This window comes from Falco cherrug, chromosome 1, assembly GCF_023634085.1.
Source record: "Falco cherrug isolate bFalChe1 chromosome 1, bFalChe1.pri, whole genome shotgun sequence".
Taxonomy (NCBI): Eukaryota; Metazoa; Chordata; class Aves; order Falconiformes; family Falconidae; genus Falco; species Falco cherrug.
This window is the reverse complement of record NC_073697.1, coordinates 56347913-56375055: the sequence shown is the minus strand read 5'-3', so window position 1 is coordinate 56375055 and position 27143 is coordinate 56347913. Positions and strand designations below refer to the sequence as shown.

The window sequence follows — 27143 nt, the reverse complement described above, 5'->3', positions numbered from 1 at the left end:
GATTCCTGAAGTTGCTGTGTTAATCACTCTCATTGCCTGAAGTCCCACTGAAATATATTTCTGATTGGTAGACCTTACTTGAGATGGCATTTTTTACATTCCATGTATATTTTCATTGAAAGTAAACTATATTTGAAGAGGACATTATTAAGTCAATATATTTAATGTACACATGTGTCACAAGAAGGCAAGAAATTGCTTCACGTATGTTTCAAATTGCTGAAAGCCATCACTGAGAGGTGTAGTCCCTTCCCATGAATAATTTTTCTGGTCTCTCTGGTACCTTTTGTTCTGGCACAAGCATTTAGGTTGCCACATAGGGAGCCACATCTGACAGCTGAGAAGTTGAAATTAATTTTATGAAAACCAAAATGTGAGTGGTTCAAAGAAGAGCATTGCTTATCTAGGTGGAAAGAGATTCAGCTTCGTGTTGCCTAGAACTCTGATTAGGGCTTTGCCAAGCACAGACCTGCTGGCTAAAAGACTATTTCACACTTCAGCAGATGCCCAACCAATATTAATATTTACAAAGCAGAAGGCAGCAGCCAGCAATGTGGTTGACAACAGACTGAAATTCCTGATTATCTTACAAATAAATATGTCCTTAGAAGAAAGGGGAAGGGAGTGAGAAAGGAGAATGATAATATCTGGCAACCTCAGAGGGACCCCCAAGGATCAGGAGCTATATCGGGGATAGACAGGGATAGAAGTCAGTATCTTTCCCCAGCCCAACAGCTGTTTTCCCTGAATGTGGTGTTAAGGACATGGAATAGGAAATGGAACTGAGCCTCTAAACCCACATGTTTAAGCAGTCATTTATGGTTTGTCCTATGAATCCGGAGAGGGAGAGGCATCTCGGATGTGTTTCTGCAGTGCGACAGTGGGGTGATTTTCTTTTTTGTCACGTTGGCCTTACAGAGATTTCGCAAGTGTGTCATTGGCGTTTAATTTTTTTTTCCTTCTTGTAACTTAAGACTGTGTTAGAGGTGATTTCAAGAAAATGATTAAAAAAGAGCAACTTAAGGACTTTTACATCCTTGACCCTGGGATTCTGTAGTAGTGGCCAATCTCCTGGTGTTGAAACAATAAGAAGTTACCTTTGCTTTTAACTACAGTGGCTAGAGTAGGAATTGGAAGACTCTCTTCCCACAATCAGCATCAACAAAGTAAACTTTCTGCTAGGACCATCTAGGGGAAAGAATCTCTGAAGTCTTAAGGGAGTTTATGAGAGCAACATGATCAAATGTCCTGTTTTCGATCATTCTCCAGACTTCTTGTTGTGGTAAATTGAGAATATCACTCTAGATAAGTCTTACTAATTTTCAGATGCTAAATTTATCATTTGAACATAATTTGGTGGAGTTTAATGTAAAGTAACTATTTCTTTAAGGGAAAATATTGCATCTAATAAGCAACTAATAAGCATTTTTCATGGACAGACAAAAAATTTTAGCTCTTAACTGATAGGCACTGAAAAAACCCCAGTAAAAAAAGGCAAATTAATACTAGTATACAGTCTTGAGCATGAACCTACTTTATAGTTTGGAAATTAATGACTAGTGCATCTACTAGATGTTGCTGAGATGTTACTGCAATACAAGCAATTGGGGCTACTCACTGTAGCATGTGAAGTTGCAGAAGAGGCATGTTTTTTATAAAAGTAGTTCTCATTTGTTAAGTATACAAATGCATTAATTTCTGAGATTTCCTTCAAACATCAAAATTATTTTAAGTTCCTACATTTTCAGATGTTGGGCGAGGGAAAAATATTTCTGCAGGTAGAGAGAGAACAAGTCAACCATTCTACGTGCAAAATACATTTGTGTCAAATTGCTTTCATTGTAAAATAACAAAACCCCTCCAATCTCAAGTTCAAGCTCAAGTTCAAGCTCAAGTTCTTACTGCTACTAGTATAATTTTTATTTTATTGCTATTACTCTACTGTTAGTGGAGATTAATATAGCATATGACCATCACTGAAATTTAGTGATGATTTACCAGGATCTTGCTTCAGGAAGAAAATTCTGTACTGCTTCAGTAAGTCCTGTTTCTCCAAGTAATTTACATGCAAATCATGAACCATCTGGTTGACCCTGGAAGTTTGTGTTGCCTGCTAGGAACTTCTCAGATAACTTTACAATATTCCTTTACCTGGGATCGAATTTTAACTTTTGTTTCTGGGATTCTGCAGAAGATCTTACAATCTGTTTGCTAAACAGTGGTCAGGAGGGTCGACATCTTTGGCTATGAAGTATTGACCTAATGATATAGTCCTGAAATGGGTAAAATCTGTCATGCATCATACACAGTGGGTGGATGTTGGCAGTATTGGTAGTTTCCTGACTTTTAGTCTTTTGATGTTGATTCAGCTTTATCTTATCTAGTGCAAGCATTTCATTTTCTTCCTATATCTCCAGCAGTGCATTAATGTGGTAGCCATCTCTAACTCCATAAAAAAAAAAATATTATCTTCAATATTTGACTCAGTTTGTAGCTGGAAATGAAAATAACTGGTCATTCCTGTTATCTTTAGGTTATCTGCTAAGAAAAGACACTTCTCTGAATGACTTCAAAATTTTCAGGTTAATATATATTTTTCTTAAAAAAAGGTGTGGACTCTTAATTGGTTTTACTGGAATGCAACAAATTGTCTATGTCAGAACTTCACTGGCTCTGTCCTATTTAAGTACTGTTTTGCCTACCACAAAACCCAGCTGGAAAACTAACAAATGAAAGCAATGTCATTTTGTTATTTGTTCAAAACAAGATTAGGACGAAGTATCTAATGAATTCAAGTTGGGCATGTGGCTGCTAATTGTGTATCTTCTGTCATTCCAAATAACAGAAATAGTTCCCTCTCTATATATCAATTAGCCTTTTTTATGTTGTGAATAATGTTAACATTTAAAATACAGCCTAACTGGAAATAAGCAAAGACATTTTCCTCATTGATTTATTTAACTCATTCTACTGTACCATTTCTAGAAGTTAGTTTAACATCAAGTGGTAGTAAATGTGACAGAAAAATATTTTTATGTTGTGTTCTGTGTTTGGTTTTTTTTTTTTTTCTTTTGAGACAAAGCACTTATCACTTACAGGCATGTGGTCCTAACCTGAAAGATGAATTGGTTCATTCACTTCAAGTACCACATAACCATTCACACACCATCGAGCTTAATGCTATTAAAGGGTAATTTCCCCTGTGGGAGCTATGCCCAATAGAGCTGCAATCTCTACACAGTGTCTTTTTATCTTTCCGTGGCAGGTAAGGAGATTTAAATAAAAGGCTTCATCAAGACTGCAATCACAGACATATTCTTCCTATTGAAATATCCATGGAACAGCAAATAAACACTCCTAAAGATCTTAATCCTCCTAAACATTACCAAGATTTCAGTGTACAGTTCCCACTTAGAATTTTTGTGTTGGAATCAAAACATGTGAGATGCCTCATGAGCTTGGTAGTAGAGGACATGATATATTTGAAAATTTGCATTTCCTATTAAATTCTGAATGGAGTAAAACATTTCAGAATAATCAAGGAGCATATTTTCCCTCCATCTCTCATAATCACCATTTTTTTTTTCCAATTTCCCATAATTTCTTTAGTTTGTCTGCAGTGACTATTATTATAGGTTCTATATTCTAGCAAAGAAGATAATTAAGTATATGGTGAGGTTTTCTTTAGAACATAGCATTTTCAGATCTTCTTGCTCAAATATTTTGGGGCCAAATTATTACCTGCAGTAATTTGGCTTTGTTTCATCTAAAGATGAATTTTCCATGGATACCAATAAAAATATGCTTTCTGAGTAAAGTGCTGAAAAGTTATAGAAATCATTCTAACTTCCCTTTTTCTGTAAGAAGAGAGAGTACTTTTTCACCCTTTCTGCTTTCACTGTTAAATTGCTTTCCTTCTAAGATCTTTTTTTTGCATTCACACTGGAATGAACAGGCTTTATTTTTTAATTAAATTTTGTAACTTGAGGTCACAGAGTGTGTTGGTTTTGACTTGAATGGGGTCAACATTTAAGTCTAAAATGTTTTTTTTAAATGAATGCAGTTTTGGATCCAGACCCACAGCTCAGAATCAGCCTAGTGAAGCCAAACCAATTTACATGCCCTGTAGATACAAATTTGAAGCTTTGCCAGAGCATAAGGCATATTTACAAAACTGCTTTGATAAAATGTGAGTAACCTTAGTGCTATTCTTCATGTCAGGGAAGCCCTGCTGAGATTCACAAGACCTCTCTGTGGCAGTCTCATCTGCAAGCCGACTTGCTTGGCTTCCTTAAATCACATAAAATTCAGGTTCTGCTCGAAGTACTGAAGTTGATATGTCAACAGTGTTGGCCTTTTACCCAAGAGTTCAAGACTTAGCACATTAATATATCAAAGTATCGCTGACACTAATTCTTTCTTGTGCCTGAGGGAAGTTAACTCACTTCTTCCAAATGAACATGTTACCCTGAAGTAATGGGAGGTGAAGAGAATATTCTTATTTTATTGAAGCTATTCTACTTTGCATTGACTAAAGTCAAGTCTCAGCTGGGTCAAGAAACATGAAAGTGTGAGCATTTGGCTATCCATAACAATTTGTCACTCATCTGAAAGGAGGAAGAAAATAGGAAATGCTGAGTTTCAATCCTCCTTTCTGAAAAATACTTCACTGTTATATACTAAGCATTCTCTGGATCAGGCCTTTAATCCAAAAAGTGGTTTGAAATATTGTGCCAGATGAGACCCAAATTGGAAACTGAATGTATTTTTTTTACTTGATTTGAAGCCACAAAGCAGAAAGACTCCCACACAAAGTTTTGTTCCACTGAAATGTCTACACTGAACTCTTCAATTTTTGCTGTAAGTGCAAGCTGTCAAGAGCAGAGCTTGTCAAGAGCACTTGGATATTTCTTACATTATATACTTAGTTATTAGTATTGTTTGCTTGGAATGTTCATGATGGTTAAAATTGATCCATAGGCAGAGGGACAGCTAAGGGCTGCGTGCCACTTAGTTCCTTTGTAGGCCTGCATATTAACCTTAAAATACAAGTCAAGTATGGCAGGGCCTTCCCTCTCCTCCCACCTCCCAACAGGACTAAGTTAGATGTAAATTGCAATACCTAAAATAAGTAGAACAGTTTCCTTGACAAACCATATAGAGTTTTAAAAAAACCCAAACATGTAGAGTCTCACTGCTAAATCCAAGCAGTGCATTTAGCTTGATTCTGTAGCTAAATTAAAGAGGACAGAGTGCAGTGGTCAGGCAGTCCCTTGTAAATTTGCCTGCCATAAAGCTAGTTTTAACCTACAGCTCTAGTGGTAAGAAGCAATCTGAATACCTTGCTGGTCTCAGGGTGTGAATTCATGTGTTGAGCTGGGCTCTAAGAACAGGATTTTCTTTTAAAACTGGAAATATCATTAATATGCCACAGCAAATGTCAAGGGTTTAGAGCTATCCTTTTATAGCTCTTAAAAATAATCTTTTTAAAAAATAAAATCAAAGCGAAATTAGACATAAAAGATAATCATTTACCATTGAAGTGTGATATTAAGTAGTCAAAAGCCTGGTAATGAAACTGTTCCCACAGTGGCCATAACCTGTCATCAGATTTCACAGATTACTTCTCTCTAAGAATTCAGTTTAGTGTAATACTTTGAATGTTGGTGAAAGCTAATAAAAAAAAACCCTAGATATGTAAGATAGATAAGTCCATCACACTGTGAGATTTGATGAGTATTTTTTCTATAATTTTATATTAATTATAGTTAATTTTATTTAAATTCTTAAGATTAAACCATAAAACACAATAGTATTCACCTTATAGTCACTCTGAATATAATGTAATTTTGAGAGTAGGTAGAGGAAAAATCTATTCAGGGGTTTAACATAGCTATGTACCAGACTGAAGGTCCTGCGTAGCCTATAAAAAGAAGGATTTTTCCCTGTGTAAAGAATGCAAAAAGATTGCATTTCATGCAAAATCATGTGCAAATCACATACCACTGATGTTCTCAAGCATGCAAAAATTATGAATCTGACGGGAAATAGTATTGTTTCTTCTACAGATACAAACAAAAAAACCTTGTGTTGTCTTTGCTATTATGTTTCTGAGACATCCAACATAATCCATCAGTTTTAAACCCTGTTGTTCTCCTGTTTTCATTTTTTATGAAATCATTTAAAAACATGGAATGTTTTTACTGCATCAGTATTTTTTTACACCATAATTTCATTGACAAATTTGCTGCAATGTTTTTAAGGTGGTGTTCTCAATAAATGTAAAAAATATCTGCTAAAATTTTTTTGCTTATGCAAGAGTTGGTTCCATTCATACCTGTAATGGTTCAAAGGAACCCTTAATTGGATTATTTGATTGATTCATTCAGTAGACTATATCTAGAACTTCTGGTTTTTAAAAAGTGCATTTGAAGAAAAAGAAAATGATGAAGATAAAATATCCCCAATAACTTGGTTTTCACTAAAATTACATAATAGAAAAACTTTGGTGGTGTTGGTTTGTTGGTTTTTTTTAATTGGTTTAGTCTTTCATATAAACCAACAAATAGGATTAATTTGATAGTGCTGGCAAGAGGACTAGTAAAACTCGAACCGTTTAACTTTTTTCATTTACATCTTCTGGGACAGCAGTGAAAGATAATGTCCTGGTTTCAGCTGGGATAGAGTTAATTTTCTTTTCAGGGGCTGGTGCAGTGCTGTGGTTTGGATTTGGCATGAGAACAGTGCTAAAAACACACTCATGGTTTTAGTTGTTGCTGGGTGATGTTCATACCAAGTCAAGGACTTTGCAGTTTCTTGGCCCTGCCCGTGAGAGGGCTGGAGGGGCACGGGAAATTGGGAGGGGACACAGCCAGGACAGGTGACCCAAGCTAGCCAAAGGGATATTCCATACCATATGACGTCATGCTGAGTATATAAGCTGGGGGGAGAAGAAGGAAGGGGGGGACATCTGGCATTATAGTGTTTGTGTTCCCAAGTAACTGTTAAGCGTGCTGGAGCCCTGCTTCCCTGGGGATGGCCAAACACCTGCCTGCCGATGGGAAGTGGTGAACAAATTCCTTGTTTTGCTTTGCTTGCGTGCAGAGTTTTGCTTTACCTATCAAATTGTCCTTATCTCAACCCTCGAGTTTTACATTCCTTTCTGATTCTCCTCCTCATCCCTCTGGGCGGGGGCGGGGGGGGGGAGTGAGTAAGTGGCCGTGTGGTACTTGGTTGCCAGCCGGGGTTAAACCACGAGATAGCATCTCTTTAACAGATTCCATTTTTCTTGATCGAGGTACCACATATTGAACACATTTCACGTGTTGGTTATGTTTTGTTCCCAAATGACTATATTTATATCAGCTTCAACTCTTATCTACATGTCTTATATCAAGCTATAACTGTCATAGTCCACAGGTAAGATTTTCCGTTCTTCATGTCAATGCAGTCAGTTATTAAAATAGCTAACCACAGCAATCTGTGCAAATGTTCACAACTTCTTTTGCATTCAGCAGTAAAAATAAACTGACTTATAAACAAGCAAATGATATTAAGACACTGTAGGAATAAAATAGCTGACTCAGGAAGAGGTTAATTTGTGCATCTGTACTACACGTACAATAACACCAGCATTTGACCGACAGAAAGAGAGAGGAGTATCATAGAATCATAGACTCACAGAATGGTTTATGTTGGAAGGGACCATTAAAGGTCATTTAGACCAAACCCCCTGCAATGAATGAGCAGGGACATCTTCAACTAGATCAGGCTGCTCAGAGCTCTGTCCAACCTGACCTTGAATGTTTCCAGGGATGGGGCATCTACCACCTCTCTGGGCAACTGTCATTTGCAATTACCCTCATTGGAAAAAATGTCTTCCTTATATCTAGTCTAAATCTACCATCTTTTAATTTAAAATCACTACCCCTTGTAACAGGCCCTGCTAAAAACCTTGTCCTCATCTTTCTTGTAAGCCCCCTTTAAGCACAGGAAGGCCACAGTAAGGTCTCCCTGGAGCCTTCTCTTCTCCAGGCTGAACAACCCCAACTCTCCCAGCCTTTCCTCATAGGACAGGTGCTTCAGCCCTCTGATCATTTTTGTGTCCCTCCTCTGGACCCGCTCCAAGAGGTCCATGTCTTTCCTGTGCTCGGTGCCCCAGAGCTGGATGCAGTGCTCTGGGTGGGGTCTCACCAGAGCAGAGCAGAGGGGCAGAATCACCTCTCTCGACCTGCTGGCCATGCTTCTTTTGATGCAGCCCAGGATGCAGTTGGCTTTCTGGGGTGTGAATGCACACTGCCAGCTCATGTCCAGTTTTTCATCCACCAGTACCCCAAGTCCCTCTCCACAGGGCTGCCACCAATCCCTTCGTCCTTCAGCCTGTACTGATATCAGGGCTTGCCCTGACCCACATGCAGGACCTTGCACTTGGCCTCATTGAACCTCATGAGGTTCACACAGGCCCACTTCTTGAACTTGTCCAGGTCCGTCTGAATGGCATCCCATCCCTCAGGAATACCAACCACACCACTCAGCTTGGTGGTGTCTGCAGACTTGCTGAGGGTGCATTCAGTCCCTCTGTCTACGTCATTGATGAAGATAGTAAACATTACTGGACTCCTGAGGGACACCACTGCTCCCTGATCTCTATCTGGGCATTGAGCTGTTGACCACTGCCCTCTGGATACAACCATCCAACCAGTCCCTCATCCACCAAACAGTCCATCTATCCAATCCGTATGCCTCCAGTTTAGAGAAAAAGACGTTATAGGGGACCATGTCAAAGGCCTTACAGAGGTCTGTGTAGATGACATGCATAGCTCTTCCCTTGTCCACTGATGTAGTCACTCTGTCACAGAAGACCATGAGGCTGGTCAGGCAGGACTTACCCTTGTTGAAGCCAGGTTATGAAGCAGTCAGTTTAATTGGATTTTAATATGATTTCCTTTATTTTAAGCCTGTTGTATTAATATTTAAGAAAATAATTGTACGCAAAACCTGAAATATTGATAAGCAGAATATTTTTATGTGTTTAACGTTTCCAGTGTGGTATTTTTCTCAGTTGCAAGAGACAGAGCTAAAAAATCTTCAAAAAGTTATTCAGACTGCACTTCATGAACATCCACAAGAAGTTTAGACCTAAATTTTATTGACTTCCAGGATTACATGGTTACAATTTTCAACCAATAGTTATTGCCCAGTTGATAATTTTCTGTGGTATTTGTCATGTTCTGTTCCTGACTGGAGCTCTGTTGCTCGGTTATTGCTTGACAGGGAATTCAGAGAGGACTTCTGTTTTGATTGTCATAACTGGTAGAAGCAGATTTTCACTGCAGAGAATTAAGTTTATAAGTTTCTAGTTCATTTCCCATGAATATTTTGTAGTAATTGCTTGAAAGTGATCCTTTTATCAGTCAGTTCTGCCAGGAAATGTTAGCTAAAACGTGTGCAGGGAGCAACATAGATGAGGAATAAATACAGTCAAAGTAAATGTAATATGCCTTCTCGATCAGAGAAATGTGTGTGTGGTATTTGCTCAAGTCCACTAGACTTAGGTGTCAAGTAGCCACCATAGTAGAGGTTGCAAGTAAGCCCAGGTAAAGGGCGAGCTCACTTTCTAACTTCTTAAGAGAGGCACAACCATTAAGACAAATAAAGGAAAAAGAAGTAGGAAGTTCAGTGTCTACTGAAACTGCCTGGACAGGAAGCATTACAGGGAAGCTGTTCGGAGAACTGGGCAGTGGAGAGGGCAATTGGACATGCTTGAGTAGAGGAGGATGAATTGGAGAGGACCAAGGTACAGTGACTCATTTCCAGCTTCTCTAAGTTGGGGAACCAGCAGCAGGTGGGAGATCCTAGAAGGGGCAGGAACAGGAGTCATCAGTTGTAAGTCAGTAAAGCTTGTTAATGTTATGTGTGGACTTAGCGGTATTACATTAACAGCATCCATGATCCTAAAGGTCTTTTCCAACCTAAACAATTCTATGAACCTGTGTGCACAGGGGAGCAAATATACTTCCTCTGAGTTTTTAAGAACTATTCTGGACTCCTGGAAAGTTAGTAGTTTCAGGTAGACTGAGATATTTGAAGGTCTTTGGTGTTATTCTGGAACGGTTGAGAAGGTACAGTGGAGACAGCATCCCATCACACAATCCTAGCCACAGATGAGTGGGCTAGCATAGAAGACAATAAGGAGATGTTTTCCGACTTAGAGGTGTAGCTAAATTTATCTGATAATCCCTGATGTTGAACATTAAACAAATATCTTTTCAGGATTTTTTCTTACATATTTATAAATTCTTTTGGGTTTCAGCAGATGGAAAATATTGTGAGAAAAACCTCCCCTCTAGCAGAACTGTTGCTTCTGTTAATAACACGCTACTGAGAAAGAACTGCAGGAGGATATAAAGAATTCTTTGTGAGGGAGGATTTGTTAATTTTTAAAAGGAGATGTGTGGGAGAAACCCATGTTTGGATTAAAGTCATTGTGAATTTAGGCAATTCAGTGAAGCATACAGAGCTCAGTGCTGTAAGGTACTGAACCTCAGGGCTGTGATCCAAAAAAGCATTTAAATACTGCCTATTGTCAGGGTTCTGAATAATCTTGTAGCAGAAAATGGATATTTTTTTTATATTCTTGAAGGTGTATTTCCATGCTTTTTTTTGAAATAGATCCTTAGTACATTCCAGGTTTGAGCCCTTCAGAAGCAGAGAGTACCAATAAAGAAGTAAATATAAATAGACCAACTAAGTATAGTATTTTGATCTATGAAGTTACAGGACAAAATGAGCAGGAAAGGCAGAGTTGAAGACTACAGGGCATTGCTAACAGAAAACTTCAGTTTCTTAGTCATAGATTATGTTGTTACATTTGAAAAAGCTAAGATTGTAAACTAGATTAGGTATTGATGTTAATCATGTTATTGAAAATCAGACTAACGATACTGAAATCACAGTCTGATTAACTACTCAGTTTTTTAATCTCACACTGCAAAGCCAGAGTAATTCCTTAATGCCAGCTGACTCACAATTTAGCATATTCATATAATGGTTTGAGGTATGGAATGAAATGCCAGATACAACAATTGACGGAAGGCATGTAAATCTGTTTAAGAAGGTGAACATAATTCTGAACAAAAAAAAAAAAAAATAAGGGACATTCTTGCAGACATGTGCTAAATATTTGGGTTGATTATAATGAAGTAGAAAATCGCTTGTGTTTTTCACTATGAATAATGTAAGTACAAACCCTGATGGATTGTTTTCTCTCCTCTTTGGATCTTGGTTATTTATGGGTTTCTCTAGACTGACTACAGAAATGTGACATAGCTTCCTGGGATGCTGGCTAAAACAAAAGCAAAGCAGTTTGTTGAATGCTGCTGCTGTTAGATTATCGTTTATTTACTTTTGTGTTTTGCTGAGTTTTGTTTTCCCCTGTGTCTCATATAAAATATTGCAATCTACTTAGATTCCTATAAGTCATAGAACTGCACTGTCAAATGGACACTAGAGTGTTCATATTGCTCCTGCATTCTTTATAATTGTAATTATATTTTTCATTTTTAATTCTGAAAAGACAGACTAGTAAGTGACTCAAAAATCTCCTTGCAACTCTGTCCCAGTAACTCCAGGTTGAGATGTCATACCCTGAATTTTTGATTCTGGCAAAGGCAGTTAATTGATGCTGGTGGTGTTTAGGTAAACTGTAAGGATAATCTAGTTTTTGTAAGATATTTAGATACCTAAACTGTTTGGACACTTTCGGGATTTGTAGCAGACACACAACTGCCACTGAAGCCCTGGCCTATATTTTTATTTAGATTTTTAAACATCTTTGAAATTTTTCCCCTTGGTCTGATTCAACACCTCTTAAACTCTATAGATATTTCTGTGAGCTTTAGATAGTGTCCTAATTTAAGATCATGATGTTTATGATGTCAGCATAGCATCATCTCACTTCACAGCTGGAGTTTTGAAATAAGGCTTCAGGAATGAAAATGCTTGTACAGATTTAGCTGCTACCACTTAATTTTCACATTCAAGTTCTGCTTAAGACTTCAAAGCAAAAGTGATATCTGGAGAGAATAACAACGTAGATCCGATTTTCAGGCATGTGAAGTGCTGAGCCATGCCTTATGATAGGCCATCAGACCGCTCTCCCTGCCATTGCAGGGTGCCTCTTTACCGATAACTTCATAACCTCCTTTTCCCTGCCAGCTTGTGCATTAAGAGGTGTACACTGAATTCTGAGCTTGCACTGAGCCAAGTCTGGGATAATCACTGACAGTAAGAAGTACGGTGAAATCACTATAGGATAACAAAAAAAAAAAAAATTATCTTAAAGACTCTGTCATTAGTGAGTGATCTCTCTGTTATTCTAGGATTAATACCACCTTTTCTGTACAAGGCTTCTGCAGAGTTGACATCTGCAGAGCATATCATCAGTAGACTGTTCTGGGAAGGTGAGTCAAGAGCTACCAAAAAAATCTGAAGCCCTTGGAATATTTTTAAGCAAAGAGTTTGCAAATTGTATGGTGGTATTTTTCTAATACTGCAAAATCTAATTTCTCATAATAAACTTCTTCGGGTGTAATAGTTTACTAGCTCATTTAAACTTGCCTGAAGGGATTTCTGGTGCAGATAATCTGCGAGCATTATGCAAATTTCATTACCTGGATTCTTAGGCAGGCAGAATGTAAAGTTACTCTTGCTGTAAGCATTTTTAGGATTGAGAATTTTGAGGGCCAGAGCTTCAACCTGTGTACCAGTCTTGTATAGTTGTTTCGACTGCAAGGAATTGCCACCAATTTGTGCCAGCTGAGACTTTGAATCACATTTTTCTAAATGATGTCTGATTGGTTTTCTGTGGAAACCAGTGCTTTCTTAACACTTTTTCTCCCCTGCCTTGTATTAGGGCCTCCCCAGAGAACCGTTTCCCCCAAACAAGACCACGAAGAAAGGAAGCATGACAAAGTCTTGGACAAGGGCAGTGAAAGTGGGACTTCCTGTAATGAGTTGTCCACCTCAAGCTGTGACAGCCACTCAGAAGCAAGCACCCCTCAAGAAAACGCCACCAACACTCAGCCATCCACAGCCCACCAGCCAAATACTCTGACTTTGGATCGTCCGTCTAAGAAGGCCCCGGTACAGTGGATGCCACCACCAGACAAACGCAGGAACAGTGAACTCTTTCAAACTCTCATTAGCAAGTCCAGAGAAACAAATCTTTCCAAAAAGAAGGTATGTGAGAAGCTCAGTGTTGAGGAAGAAATGAGAAAATGTATCCAAGATTTTAAAAAAATCCACATTCCAGATTACTTTCCAGAGCGCAAACGTCCCTGGCAGTCTGAACTCTTACAGAAGTATGGGTTATAGTAATCAACTCTTTTGTGACGTATCTCTGGGGCATTTGATGTTTATTAAGTTGCCACTAACTTACTGATGTCCTCTTTCTGGCCAACTCTGCCACCAGAGCTATTCCTGCTGCTTATTTCTTTCTGTGAACAGTGGATGTTGGATAGTACATGGTTTCTTTAAAAAAAAATATATATGAAAAGATAGAAACTTAAAAAATATAAAAGGCGTCTCATCTACACCACCTCATGATAGCAAAGAAAAAAGTGCATGGTCAAGAAAGATGGTTTTCGAACTGTAGTCAGTTGAGCTTCATTATCGTTTTGGAACTTACCAAATAAAAATCTCAATCATCAGTTAACGCCTCATTTTATGTCACCAATAAAAATTACTCAGACTTGCTATGGATGAAGAGAAACAGGGTTTAAAACTTGATTGAACTGGTTTCAGAACTAATTCCCAACGTTGTTTCAATGTTAATGCAATAAAGCAAATACCTATTTTGCATGAGCACAATGTTACAAATAAATCACACAAGAACAAGAGGTTGTCTGTTGCTTGGAGAATTATTTGTTTAATACCAAGCCTATAAAAGTAAAATGTCTAAGGGATTGAATTTACTTTGTTCTGGATCTGTGATTTTTTTGTGTGTACAGTGTTCTGTATGTAAAGATGGTGTAAATATGCCTTACACTGTTTTATTATTGCACCAACAATGTTCATCTATTAGTGCTTGTCGGGATTATTTCTGTGAAATGCAAATTTATGGCAGATTGTGAAAACTGGTTTGGTGGTCTGAAAGTTTCTGTTATGTTAGTTGCTAAAATTGGAGAAAAATAAAAGAGACTTTAATGTATTTATTAAAAGAACCATCTGGTAGATTTTCTTGACTATCGTTATCTCCTTTCTAAAAATGGAATCCAGCAAATTGTTACTTTTAAAATGTTTTCATAAGTACCTTGCTGAAAATAAAACAAAAGAGAAAACATGTTTCAAGAGTGGGTGAAAAATAGGGTAGTGCTGTTTAATGGGAACTACCAAACAGACTTTCCAAGAGGAAGAGAGTTATGCTAAGAAGCAGCAGCGAATGAACTAAAAAACTGAGTGGTTTTAGTAATAGAGCAGAAAGCGCTTCCAATTTGACAAGTTCACAAAAATCAGCTTAGAAATAGAAGATTTAAAATATCACAACAGAGTGTGCTACATTTACAAATGAAAAGCTTTCTATGAATTGTCAGCTCTATATGGCAAACCTATTTTCTCAGCCCAGGTACAAGAAAAATCCATTACAACACCACCAAGATGACAACTGTGGTTCAGATAGCCATAGCTGGAATGGGTAAGGACTGTTGGAGTCTGCAAGAGAGCTGCTGAGTTCTTATAGACTTGAAATTATTAGTGTGTGCATACATGAACATATACACACACATTTAGAAGGATTCATCCCCATATGTATTCTATAGAAGGAACTGTAAAATTGTGTCAGATGTTTTACATACGATGCTAATTTTAACTGGTTTAGCTAAAGTAAAGATAACTTTGTTTTAATTTCCAGGGTTATGCCTAACGCCTGCATTACTTTTCAGTCCTCTGACAGGCCATTTTAAGAAAAGGGTGCATACTGTTGATAGTAGCTCAGCAACTTTATTCACTTTTTTTAAAAAACACCTATCTAGAGCTAATTACTCTCCTATTCAGTTAATCAGTTTGCTCCAACATTCCATCTTTTGACAACATTTTTATAACTTGAAAGAGTATATCTGGCATAAGTCTAGTCTGAACTGATGCAGTCCAGTGTGAAACCATTTGGCTTCTCAGCTCTGCCTTTATGTTCCTTGCTTGCTTCTTTCTCTGGGGTCCAAAAGACCGATTCCTTCTTTTGAAAATTTCTTACTTCTTAGACATGTTGCTTTCTCTGTCTTTTTTAATTTTCCTGGTCTTTACCTGTTGAAATTTCCACCTATTTAACCATGACTTACTAACCTCCAGTAGATACAATTCTGGTTTTATTTAATCTAAAGTTAGGCTATTCTTAAAAGCTTTTGAAAATCTCACCCTGAGTTTTCTTCTGGCCTTTTGAATCTGTCTTCATTGCACTTCTTACACCTTATGCTTTTTTCTGTTATGTTTGTTGAGGCTAAGTTTCCATCTGGGATGATACCGGGATCAAGACAGCATCTTGAACCTTCCCATTAAACCTTGCCACTAAGTTTGGAGATTTGTTTTGCTTTCTTAGTTATTCTCACTACTCCAGGTAGTATCTGCCTGAGGTATGCTTACGTGATTGTTTGACCTGTCCTTCCATTATAATTTGTCTATATATAGAAGGTTTTATGAGCTTTTTAAGTGTGGTGTGTTTTTTTTTTTTCTTGTAACATACTACCTAAAATTTCTCAGAGCATTTTTGATTCATTCTTGAGGAGAACAAAATATTATCAACACATACCTTAATACTTGGGCAATGTAAGATTTCTGATAACCTTAATGCTTTCCACAAGACATGTCAGTAATGTGGCAGATAAACTACATTGTTGTTACTTAGCAACCACACCGGCATCTTAAGATTAAGTGTTTTGGTTTTGAAATTGCACAGTGTACAATGTCCTCCTCCTGGCAGAGTGAAAAATTGGTATGTGTTATAGTCAGAGAGAGAGTAGGAGAAAACAACAGCTCCTGTGAAACTTTTGGTCATATTCTCTAATTCCCATCACACTTTTCATCCAGGTCACTCACTCAGAGCCCTAGCTCTATCTATAGGGTTATTAATCTACAGTTTTCAGATTCCAGCCAGTAACTGGGGAGAAAGTAAGCTGAGAAATTTGGTGGAACAGAGGAGTTTGTAAGCAGTTACATGGCTAGGGCTGGTAGGAAATTCCCAGGTGTTACAAGAGAACTGTGTATTAGAAGTACGTGGAGAGTTTCATTTCTCCCCTTTGTCTTCCATTTTTCTTACTTTACTACGATAGCTACTTTTTCTTCCTTTTCAGTGTTTTTTTTCTCTTCTTTCCAGCTATTCACTTTGTTACAAACAGGAATAAGCTACCATGTGTATCTATGCCTTTTGTTGGACTTCAGTGAGGTGGTCAGTACTTTAGAATTCCACTTCATATAAATTTTATGCTTAACACCCGCCCCCCCCCCCCCCAATGTTTTTCTGTAAAGAAAGTTCAAAATACTGACTTTTGTCAATCTTAAATTAAAAAAGGAATGTAAATAATAAATAATTTTGTCTTTTACTTACCTTAACCTGTATTGATATCAGGGCTTGCCCTGACCCACGTGCAGGACCTTGCACTTGGCCTTGTTGAACCTCATGAGGTTCACACAGGCCCACTTCTTGAACTTGTCCAGGTCCCTCTGAATGGCATCCCATCCCTCAGGCATATCAACCACACTACTCAGTTTGGTGGTGTCTGCAAACTTGCTGAGGGTGCATTCAATCTCTCTGTCTACGTCATTGATAAGTAAACATTACTGGTCCCAATACAGACCCCTGAGGGTCACCACTTCCCGATGATCTCCATCTCAACATTGAGCCACTGACCACTACCCTCTGGATGCAACCATCCAACCAATCCCTCATCCACCAAATAGTCCGTCTATCCAATCCATATGCCTCCAGTTTAGAGAAAAGGACGTTATAGGGGACCGTGTCAAAGGCCTTACAGAAGTCCATGTATACAACATCCATAGCTCTTCCCTTGTCCACTGGTGTAGTCATTCCATCACAGAAGGCCACAAGGTTCGTCAGGCAAGACTTGCCTTTGGTGAAGCCATGCTGGTTGTCTCAAATCACCTCCCTGTCCTCCCTGTGCTTTAGCATAGCTTCTAGGAGGGTCTCTTCCATGATCTTCCCAGGTGGAGAGGTGAGGCTGACAGGTCAGTGGTTTCCAGGGCCCTCCTTTCTACCCTTTTTAAAATTGGGTGCAATGGGTGCAAATTTAATTTAGTGTCATTAAAGACCAAGGAGTTTTTATTCAGCAGTTGCTATCATAGATCATAATTGATAAATGCTTTGATAATATAGATTTAAAAAAATAGAAAATAAACTACAATGAGGGAATATAACATGCAAATGAAGCACCTTACAGTATTGAAAGTAGTTCTTGTTAAAAAATTGAATTTTTTCTTTTTCAGAGTTTTTTTCTAAATCAACACAATCCTTTAAATTATGGTCCCATTCAGAATTCAACATAGAATACATATCCCTTTATGTTTTTCAGCCAGGTTTAATTCATAATTTTTATCATGTTCAGCGGTATAGATTGCTATATTCTAGATTATGTTTAAGGATTTGGATCTAATAAATCTTCCTTCACAAGTAGTCTCCCAGTTAAACTAATATTTCACAAGAGTAACATATCAGAATCTGCTGCAAAAATACCGTTGTTATTATTGCCCATCCACTATAAAAGTTAATTTTAAGGCCTCATAATGGATGTTATTTGTGTCAATTTTCATATACTTTATTGTTCTAACCAAACAGATGGGGACTAGCAATATAGTTTTGCCATACAATGATGTTTACACCTCTAAGATGTGTGAACAAAGATCAGAATCACATGGTGTACTGATTAGTCATTAGTCTATTGCTAAGGAATATTTCTGAGCTCTTCTTCCACTAACAAAAATTTACAAGTCTCAGAACAATTGAAATTAATTCTGAAATAAGATTTTATAATTAATTTTGATTCACTTCTAACAACTTACAAAAAATGTTAAATTGTATAAAAACCATCACTTTGTGGCCTTCTAAAAAAAAAAAAGTGCTTATGCAAAATCATTTGACTTGCTAATGCTGACTTTGTTCAAGTAATGACATGCAAAATTATACTTCCTACTGGAGGTGGAAAACCAAATTTAGTATACTTGGTAGCAAGAGGGCAATGTTGGGTTCCCTCTATGAGTGACTCATGTCCCAAACCAAGCTCTTTAGGATGCTCAGAAATTCTCAAGAAATCTTTAGCTTTTTGTGGGATCACACCACTGGTATGGCTCACCATAAAAATAGCATTCACACTTTGCTTCAGCTTATATATTACGGGCCGTCAAATAATTTCTTCTTTTCCAGGATCTGTTATCTAGAAGTAATTTTCAACTTGTTTCATACTCTCCACACTACCTCTCTTTTCTGTTGTTACTATGGGCATTTGTACAATCACTTTTATTTAAGAGCTTATCTGTTCCTTACTTGAAGACATGTGTCCAAATTTAGAAGGGACTACAGTAGTCCTCACACTGGGCAATGTCGTGGGAAGCTGGGCATCCAGGAAATGTTGCTGGTTTGAATAACCTTCAGCCCTGCTAGCAAGAAGACGCCATAAAGCACAAAATGGAAGGTGAAGTCACCCACCCTACAGCTCATGTTCTCTGTCAGACTGTCAGGCATCAAATCCCTTTAGTGCTGCCCAGTCACCCAATGAAGGGGGCCACAAAGACATTACTCACTCATAAATGAACTGCCGATGCTGTCAGCATCCAGTTTGCCATCCGCACCTGCTGTGTGTTGGCACTGCAGCTAAATCAGTCATCCTAGTCCAGATACGGTGGTGCTGGGCTGCACGAGGCTGGTACCAGCAAGAGCTGTAAGAGCTGCTACTCATGCATTCATGGTGATATACTACTTATGGCAGGCTGCTGTAGTGGATACGTGCCTTCACATAGATACACCCTGCATCACTGTATCTGAACTAGGATTGTTGTTTTATTCTGCTGGAGCATCACTATTTGCACAGAAAACAGCTGTCCCGTGGGACCAAATCCTGGTATTCTTCACAGAAGATGGCAATCTCTGCTGCTTTAGCACACTGATCCTTCTTTGAAATCGGGTTTGTGACAATGTGAAATGGGGTGCTGTGAAAACAAAGTATGAATGGTGCCTGGAAAAGAAGCTCAGCACCAACAGCGCTCCCATCTGTTTGGAGTGTGGCACCCTGGCAATCTTCAGCTGCAGGGATTAGATTGTGTAAAACACTTTGGGGAAAAGTACAAATGGAGTCAGTGCAGTAAATGATGAATATAAAAGAATACATATTTGAGAATTTTCTCCTCCCCTAAGGACTTCTTCTATTCTTGCTGAGCCATCTCTTCTCCTCAGATAATAAAAAACGAGAAGGAATTGTGGAAAACAATAGGCCAAATGGAGATAGTGGGAATTTCTGTGTCTTTGTGTTGCATTGCCTTTTAAAATTCCTGTGTTTCTTCACAATGCTACTTAATGTTCCTTTACACATGGAAAAAAGGAATGTAGAAATAGCGTGATGGGATTAGGTCTCAGATCCTAGATCATACAATCTTTCGTACATGTATTTGATGAAGTTCTAGTATTGAGCATGTTAAGTATTTCAATTACAATGCAGTGTAATTTTTAGCAAGAAGTCACCCCAGAACAGATAAGTGCCAGTAACACGAAGTAAATTAAATTAACATAAAAGGAAGGGAGAACACAAACAGGCAATAAATAATCTTTACAGATTTCAAAGCAACATTTAATGCTGAAATACTATCACTTTATCTACTATCTGCTTAACATCCATGCAAGTCATTAATTTAATATTGATCAATTCGTCATGTGCCCAAAGCTTAGATTTCTTATAATACATTTCTGAAAGATTGCTTGCTTCATCAGTGTATACTGTACATATTAAATGTAAATTTTGGCAGCAGGTAACACCTGATGGAATATTTCTCATCCCTGCTAGATTGCTGGTTTGGCCTAGAATGAAGTGTGGAAACCATCAGTCAAAGACCCTAAAAAGGCTCTTTTCTGTTTCTCTTCCTATTTAGGTGAATTATGTGTTTCACGTGTATCATTTTTCTGTAGAAGGTAGCATTAGATTCAACACAGCACAAACCACTCACTGACACTGTGGCCCTGAATTGTTCTGATTTATACCTATCCTTGATTTAAATTACATTAGTAAGCTTCTGACATCAGCAGTTGAGATGCCTGCTGGGTAATTGAACACCTGCCATACAATCAAGAAATGAGCTTAAAGAATATAGGGTTAAACATAGCCCTGGGTGCCACTGTGGATTTGGGGGCATCCCGAAGGATTAGAAAGCCCCAGCCCCTCCAGGACATGGCATGTGATGTTTCAGTCTCTGGACAGGGAGGAAGGGGAAGCCCTTGCATATCCTTCCCCAAGGGGAGTCTTGGTTTCACCATCTTGCAGAACTAAGCCTTGTCTTTGGGAAAAAACAGTTGCTTTTTCACAGGTTTTATGATGCTAGTCCTGAACGTCCTCGTGGAAAAATTAAGTAGCACCCTCTTGGTCCCTGAAGACAAAGTAGGCTTGGCTCCCATTTTTGTGACTACAGTCACTAAATTTACATGAATAATTACCTGCAATTTCCCTGGCAAGTGTAGGTCTGTCTTTTCAAATATGTCTTGTTACTCTCCTTGAACGTCTTCCAACTGTTCAATACTCTTTTGGGAGATACCCGCAAATGCACGTATTTTAGTTTTGGCCAGTAATGGAAGGACAGAGGTAGAAAAAAAAAGATTATTCCCTTCCTGCATGTGATGGGATGCTTCCATATATAGAATACATTATTGCATGCTCTTTTTTACTGCATCCTTATATTGCAAACTTATGTCACTATTCTTGACTTTTTTATATTTTTTCTTAAATATCCCTTTCTGCTGGTTACTTCAGCCCTCTGGAAATGCACAGCACGGATTTCCAATTATTTCCAACCAGACCACTTTCTTCAAAAGTTCAGTCATTTTACCTTTCTCTATGTTTCTAATTACTCGTGAGCCTTCCTTTTTTTTTTTTTTAACTGAATTTCATGAACATCCCACTTACTTTATCTTAGATAATTAGAGAAGGTGGCAAATAAAACATATGAGATTTTCAAAGGCACACAGGTGAGAGATTCCTAATTCCCTATGGCATTTACTGAGATTTGGGCATGTAACTTTTTTTTTTTCTCTCTTTGAAAAACTCATGTTATCTCTGAAGTGATCCCTACGCCCTTCCCCTCATTTCAACAGGAACTGTCAGTCATCTTTAACTGCAGCTTTCCACTTCCCCTCCAAGGCAATTTGAATTAATTTTACAAGAAAGTTTTCTTGAAACTGAAATCAGGAATTATTATGCTGTCCTGTTCCCTTCATCAGCTAATTCTGTAGAGCTTACTGAAAGGAATAATCAAGTTTGTCTGACAAGAGCTATGTTTTAATACTCCTTGTGAGTCTGTCTCATTCTCACACTGTGGTAGACAGCAATTGCCTGAGCCAGTCTGTGATAGGCATCTCAGCAGGAGGTAAGCAATGGTGCTGCTCTGTGGGGTACAGAAATGAGAAGAGCTCTTACGCATATAAGCTTCCAATAAATTAGCTGTACATCAGTGTTTCTGAAAATCTACAGAAGTTTTCCAAAGGCTTCTTCCATAAGTCTACACACAGTGAAGCTGTCATGGAGGGAACAGAGGGAAATCAAATCAAGAACAAGACAAAAAGCTTCTCTATGGCTTTGAAAGTGATTTGAGTGGGTTTTTCCTGTTTCCAAGTAACTGGGGAGCAGTGAGATCTTTAGGCAGTTAACAGTCATCCTTCCCACGTGATTACCTTGATTGTCTGCTGATGGACATCCTGTGGGCTGGGGCTCCCTGATGGTTGAATAGTTCCTAGCTGGTGCTCAGGAGCTGAGATTCTGCTTTACTTCATAGCAGCTATCAAGAGCCTCACCTAAATGCCATCAACACCCCAGTTTAGAAAACAGCTGTAATTTCATAGATCACACCTTAACAACGTGAGTGCAATATACTACTCCAAAGAATTAAGTTTTTGGATGTGTGCCACATCCCATCATGATCTTAACTGCAGAAGATCCAGCAAAACTGCCATATTATGCAGGACCCACATCCACAATTATCATATCTTGTTTACTGTAACTCTTAAAGGATTATTTTCAGCTGATAAGATACCAGGGTTTTAAGCTGTACACGTGTTTATGTGATTATCTGGTTGATGCTTCCTCCCAGTTCTGGAGATGTTTACTTCTTTTTCTTCTTCCCTGCTGGTGCCTAAGTTACACAAGGAGATTCAGTAAGAATGATTATTGATGCAGTAGGCATGTGCTGACTTACTTAATATCCCAGAATGCCTGTAATGATCCATTCTTATTTATTTATTTTACATGAGATGCATGGTTAGTGCTTTACAGTTAAACATAAAGACTTGTCTCGTGGCCCAAGACAATTGGAAATTGCAAAACAAGCACTGGGAGCATTGAAATGAATGTAACATAAATGTAAAGAGATCGGTTGTCCTCTGTAATTTCTATTAGTATTCCTTAGAATCATTCTGTTTAAACTCTATTACAGTGTGGGCTAATATCACAATCTCTTTATACTCTTGTTTTTAAATCAACGAAACTCCTTATAGGTGAAATTGTGTCTAGACCATGCTTTTCTACACCAAATCTTCCTAATTACCTCTCTTGGTTTTTGACACTTTCATATTTTTAAAACTTATCAAATTACTTTGCTCTATTCTTTGCTCAACAACTGTGTGATCAACTAACATAGAAATCATATAATGTGAATACAAAAATAGAGGAAAAAAAAGCACTTACATACAACCTCTCCCCGTACTGAACATTCTGCTTGGTATGTGATAGCTGAGTTTTGTCATGTGTCACTAAGCAAGAAAGCTCCTGAATGGATAAGGATGGTTTCTCATAGGCAGTTCTACAGCCTAATGTTTAAGCAAGGCCCTGTTGGTTGGTCTGCTGGTATGAATGTGCTCCTTGCCCACGGGTACCAAACTGCAGGATTAACGCCTTAAAATCGAGTCCTTAAGCTTCCCATCTCTTCAAGTTCTAGCAGTGCAGAGCAATATTCTGATGCAGCTGGTGGCCATGAGATTTTACTTAATGGAAGAGTAATAGATGGAAAAGCATCCTATTCCTTAGAAAGACTGGTTAAACAGCTGAAAAAATGAACATTTAACAGTTTTGCAAGTGCACCTACCTGTAAGAATGGAGACCCAGACCTTCCCAGAGACTCAAGGCAGGGTCTCTCCAGCTTAATACCACACAACTGAATTCTCCAGGTAACCCACCCACCGGGCAGAAGGTGGGTGGAGGGCACTTTTCTGCTCCCTGACTACATAGGACATTCCACCTAAAGTTCTTCAAAGGTAACCCTGTGCTCTGCTGTTTTGTGTACAATCCAGGTGGGAAAACAAGCTGATTTTTTGGAAAGCAAGAGCTATTTATTTCTGGGAGTGGCAGTACTTTCTAGCAGTGTCGTAGCGTATCTTCTATAAGCCATCAGCAGCAAATTCCTATTTTCTTCCTCTTTTTTCAGGCTCTAATTCCTGCACTGCACAGCAGAGCCATATAACTAACAACATTGCTCCCGCATGGGATTCTCAGTTTATTGGGCACCACTAAAGGAGAGAGAGTGACTGCTGCTACTCTCCCCACCACAGGAGAAGATAGTTATAGCCTTAACCTCCTTCTCAGTCTCCGATGTCTTATGTGGCTGAATGATGCCAATTACATAGTCTGTGAATTCAGCACGGAATTAGGGTTGGGTTTTTTTATTAGTTTGTGGGGTTTTTTCCCCTCGGTAAGCTTTCTTCTAGAGACACCAGCTGCAAATCTGGGCTGGCAGCCAACTTCGTCTCTCCTTGAATAAAAATAAGACGGATCTAGTGAGAAGTGCAGAGAGGGCAGCGGAAGATCACACAGCGACTTGTATCAATCACATGACGCTTGCCCGAGGTGCAGCGAGCTGCTGAGGTGCTGCCCCAGAGAAGGAGTCTTAAACAATATCCGTATGGACAGATAGGCACCTGTGGATGTGTGGCTCCTCGCCAAGCAGAGCCCAGCTGGTGATGGCAGTAAGGTGATCTCAGCTTCTCCTGAACTTGCAGGGCACAGAGCTGCAGGAGCAGAAGACCTACAGCCCCTGGCACTGGCTGGGCCTGGGCTCTCCTTGGGCCACCATGACACCTGGGCAGGCAAGCAGAGGGTCCTGGAGGGAGCAGAAGCAGGTGCGGTGTGCTCAGGGAGCATGGTTTTTCCCAGGCTAAGGTGGGAATCTTCAGCAGATGCGCTGTGGGGATGCCAGCAGCACCTCTTGTTTAGGGGAGGCTGTGAGAGGGGGCTTGAGGCTGGAGTCAAGGGCATGAAAATAAGGAGCAACTGCTCGGTAGGTGGATGAAGAGGGTGGAATGGGAAACAAACTGCAATTTCTCCCCTTGCAAGCTGCAGAGGGTAGAAACACGCCTCCAGAAGGAAACTACCTTGAATAGTAGGGAGATGAAGAGGAATTTCTGAGTTCTGCCGACCTCATCCGACCCAGAAAACTTTCTCTCTTATTAACCCACCCTTTCACTGAACTAATGATTGCCTCCCAGTGCAGATCTTCCCTTGCCCCTCCTTACCCATCTGCTCTCAATGCTTTCCTCACCAGCTGCCTTTCGACTGATTGCATTGCAGCAGTGCTGCGTATCGGACATGGATCTGTGATGGGGAATGACTGCTCAGTTCCATCATCACTAACTGAGCCATCCCCAACAGCACAACAGGTGTGTCCCTCACATCATTAACAAAAATTAGGCTTTCAGGGAAATTCGGAGCAGCAAAGGGATTCCAGGAGGCGGAGATGTGACTATCCAGATGTTCTGCTGGATGAGCTGGAGACTGTTCCTGTGTACAAGCCCTGGGGTGTAATCATTTGGTGTGTACTCAGATTGTAGGCATTTGGGTAGTTAGATAATGATGGATGGGCAGGTAACTAGAGGTTTAGGCAGCAGATGAGTTAGTCTAACAAATGTCTGGGATGCCTGGATTGCAAGCAAAGCTTGCAGTCTGCCTCTTTATGAACCCCCACCCATGGGCTAATGTCCTGCCCACTGTCCATCCCCGTCCACAGGGAGGTGCCCACTGCCCAGGGCTGAGGCTGCTGGTGGTGCTCTGGCTGCCCTGCTCGCTGGCTGGGGCAGTGGGTCTGGCCCTGGCTGCCAGGTCCTGTCCTGATGCTCCCCAGGGAGCCTCCCATGGTCCCTGACAATGTATGTGCATACAGGAGCTGTTCAACTAGATATATTCTTAGGAAGAAAAATAACACTGGACTACTAAAGGGGGGGTGGGATTTTTGGGGGAAGAATCATCACAACAATTCAGGAACAGCAGCAGTGCCTCTGTCATATTACTATTGTGGTTCATTAAAAGTAATCACTTTCCTATAATTTTTCTGTATTTTTCAGGTCAAGGAATAGAAGCTGTGCAAATACTTGCCTTGGACAGTTCTACTCACTGTTCATTTCCCCCTCCTTGCATTTGAAACAGCTCATAATAATTTTGTTCAGGACAAAAAGGTTATGTGCTTAACCTAATACAGGACAGGAATGAAGCTGTAAGTCTGTGTATTGGAAGCAATCACCCACAAAATATAGCCCTTCTTCCAAAACAGAAGACTCCAGAGGATGATGAAATGTCAGCATGCTTCTGGAAATACCTGTTTGTCAGAGAAACAAAAAAGATAACCCCATTATCTGTCCCCCACTTCAATTTATGTAACTGCTAAGACCGGCTTTTATAAACAAGGAGCTGGGAGAAGCAAAAACATGAACCTTAAAGTTTTATCAACAGGGAGAGAGTTGGGTATGTCCCTAGGGATACTGAGACATGTCTTCATTGTAATATACATACAGTGTATCATACAGAAAATGGTGTATATACATTTAATGGGTTCTAAGTCTAGAACTAGCATTTGTCATTCATTTGCTATCTGCCTCGCTACTCACAAAATCTTAAATCTTTGCTTATTTAGACACTGTCAAAATAACTCTCCATTATATCACTAGAAGGGGTCTTTAAAACTGAAGACAAAGCATCTTACACCCCTGTTGGGCCTCTTCTACTGTCATTTCTTGGGAAGAGCCTTAATGCAAATGAGAATATGGCGCATTCCTCTGCATAAGCACTGCCATTTATTAGCAGGTTAAGATAGAAGAAGAGTCCTTTTGATGCATAGTATAGAAGATAATTAATTAAGAGTTGTAATTCAGTAGGAAAGTATTAAATTTAAACTTCAGAAGTATTATGAAATGTAATGGATTGACCTGGAATGTGCTGAAATTTCTAGCAACTCATTTAATTGCCCTAAATTAAATGACCTAAAATCATGATTGGATATTAAAAAGATGAATTGGTTGACCTGACCTGTAAGCAGACAGTAAATAACAAACTGAGGAGGGATTGATAATAAATGTGTATTCTGAGAGAAGAGCATGCATCTCTATAGGAAAATACAAATAACGTATATAAAAATTCCAGGCCCATGAAGATTATAATTTTAAAACTGTTTCCATTAATTTCTGGGAAAACCCAAAGGCTTTAGCAGGGAGACTTCAAATAGTATTTTGAATGAAGGAGTTCCCAATACAAGCTTTTAAAGCGGGAGATGCCAAATGGGCAGTTTTTCTTCTGCTGCTGTGTTTTCCTGCCTCACTTAACTCCCAGCTCCTTTGTGCTGTGAGTGCCCAGCAAGCAGTCTGTCAGCTGTCACAGGTGTCTGAAGACATGGACTGATGAACGTGCTCTATATAGAGTATCTGTGCTCTTCAGATTTTAACATGTGGCCTAGATATTCAGCAGAGTTCCCTAACCCTTACACCACATCTATAAAATCAGCAAAAATAGTGGGGACATTTAGCTTAATGGACTGTGAAGCTGGTACAGCTGAACCTGAGGTCACATGCAGAAGTCTTACACAATGTTCTTAAAAAAAAAGAAAGCTCCTAAATTTAAAAAAAAAAAAAAAAG

At 39.1% G+C, this 27143-nt stretch overlaps 1 protein-coding gene across 1 annotated transcript in view; it reads left to right on the top strand.

Annotated features, from left to right (window-relative positions):
• The window catches only part of KCTD8 (potassium channel tetramerization domain containing 8), a 101465-nt gene extending 87231 nt beyond the window's left edge, over positions 1-14234 (top strand). The window contains exon 2 of the mRNA XM_005447519.4: positions 12914-14234. Coding sequence (XP_005447576.2) covers positions 12914-13374 — 461 coding nt within the window. The 3' untranslated portion in view covers positions 13375-14234. The remainder of the gene's footprint in view (positions 1-12913) is intronic.
• Positions 14235-27143: the final 12909 nt, after the last annotated feature.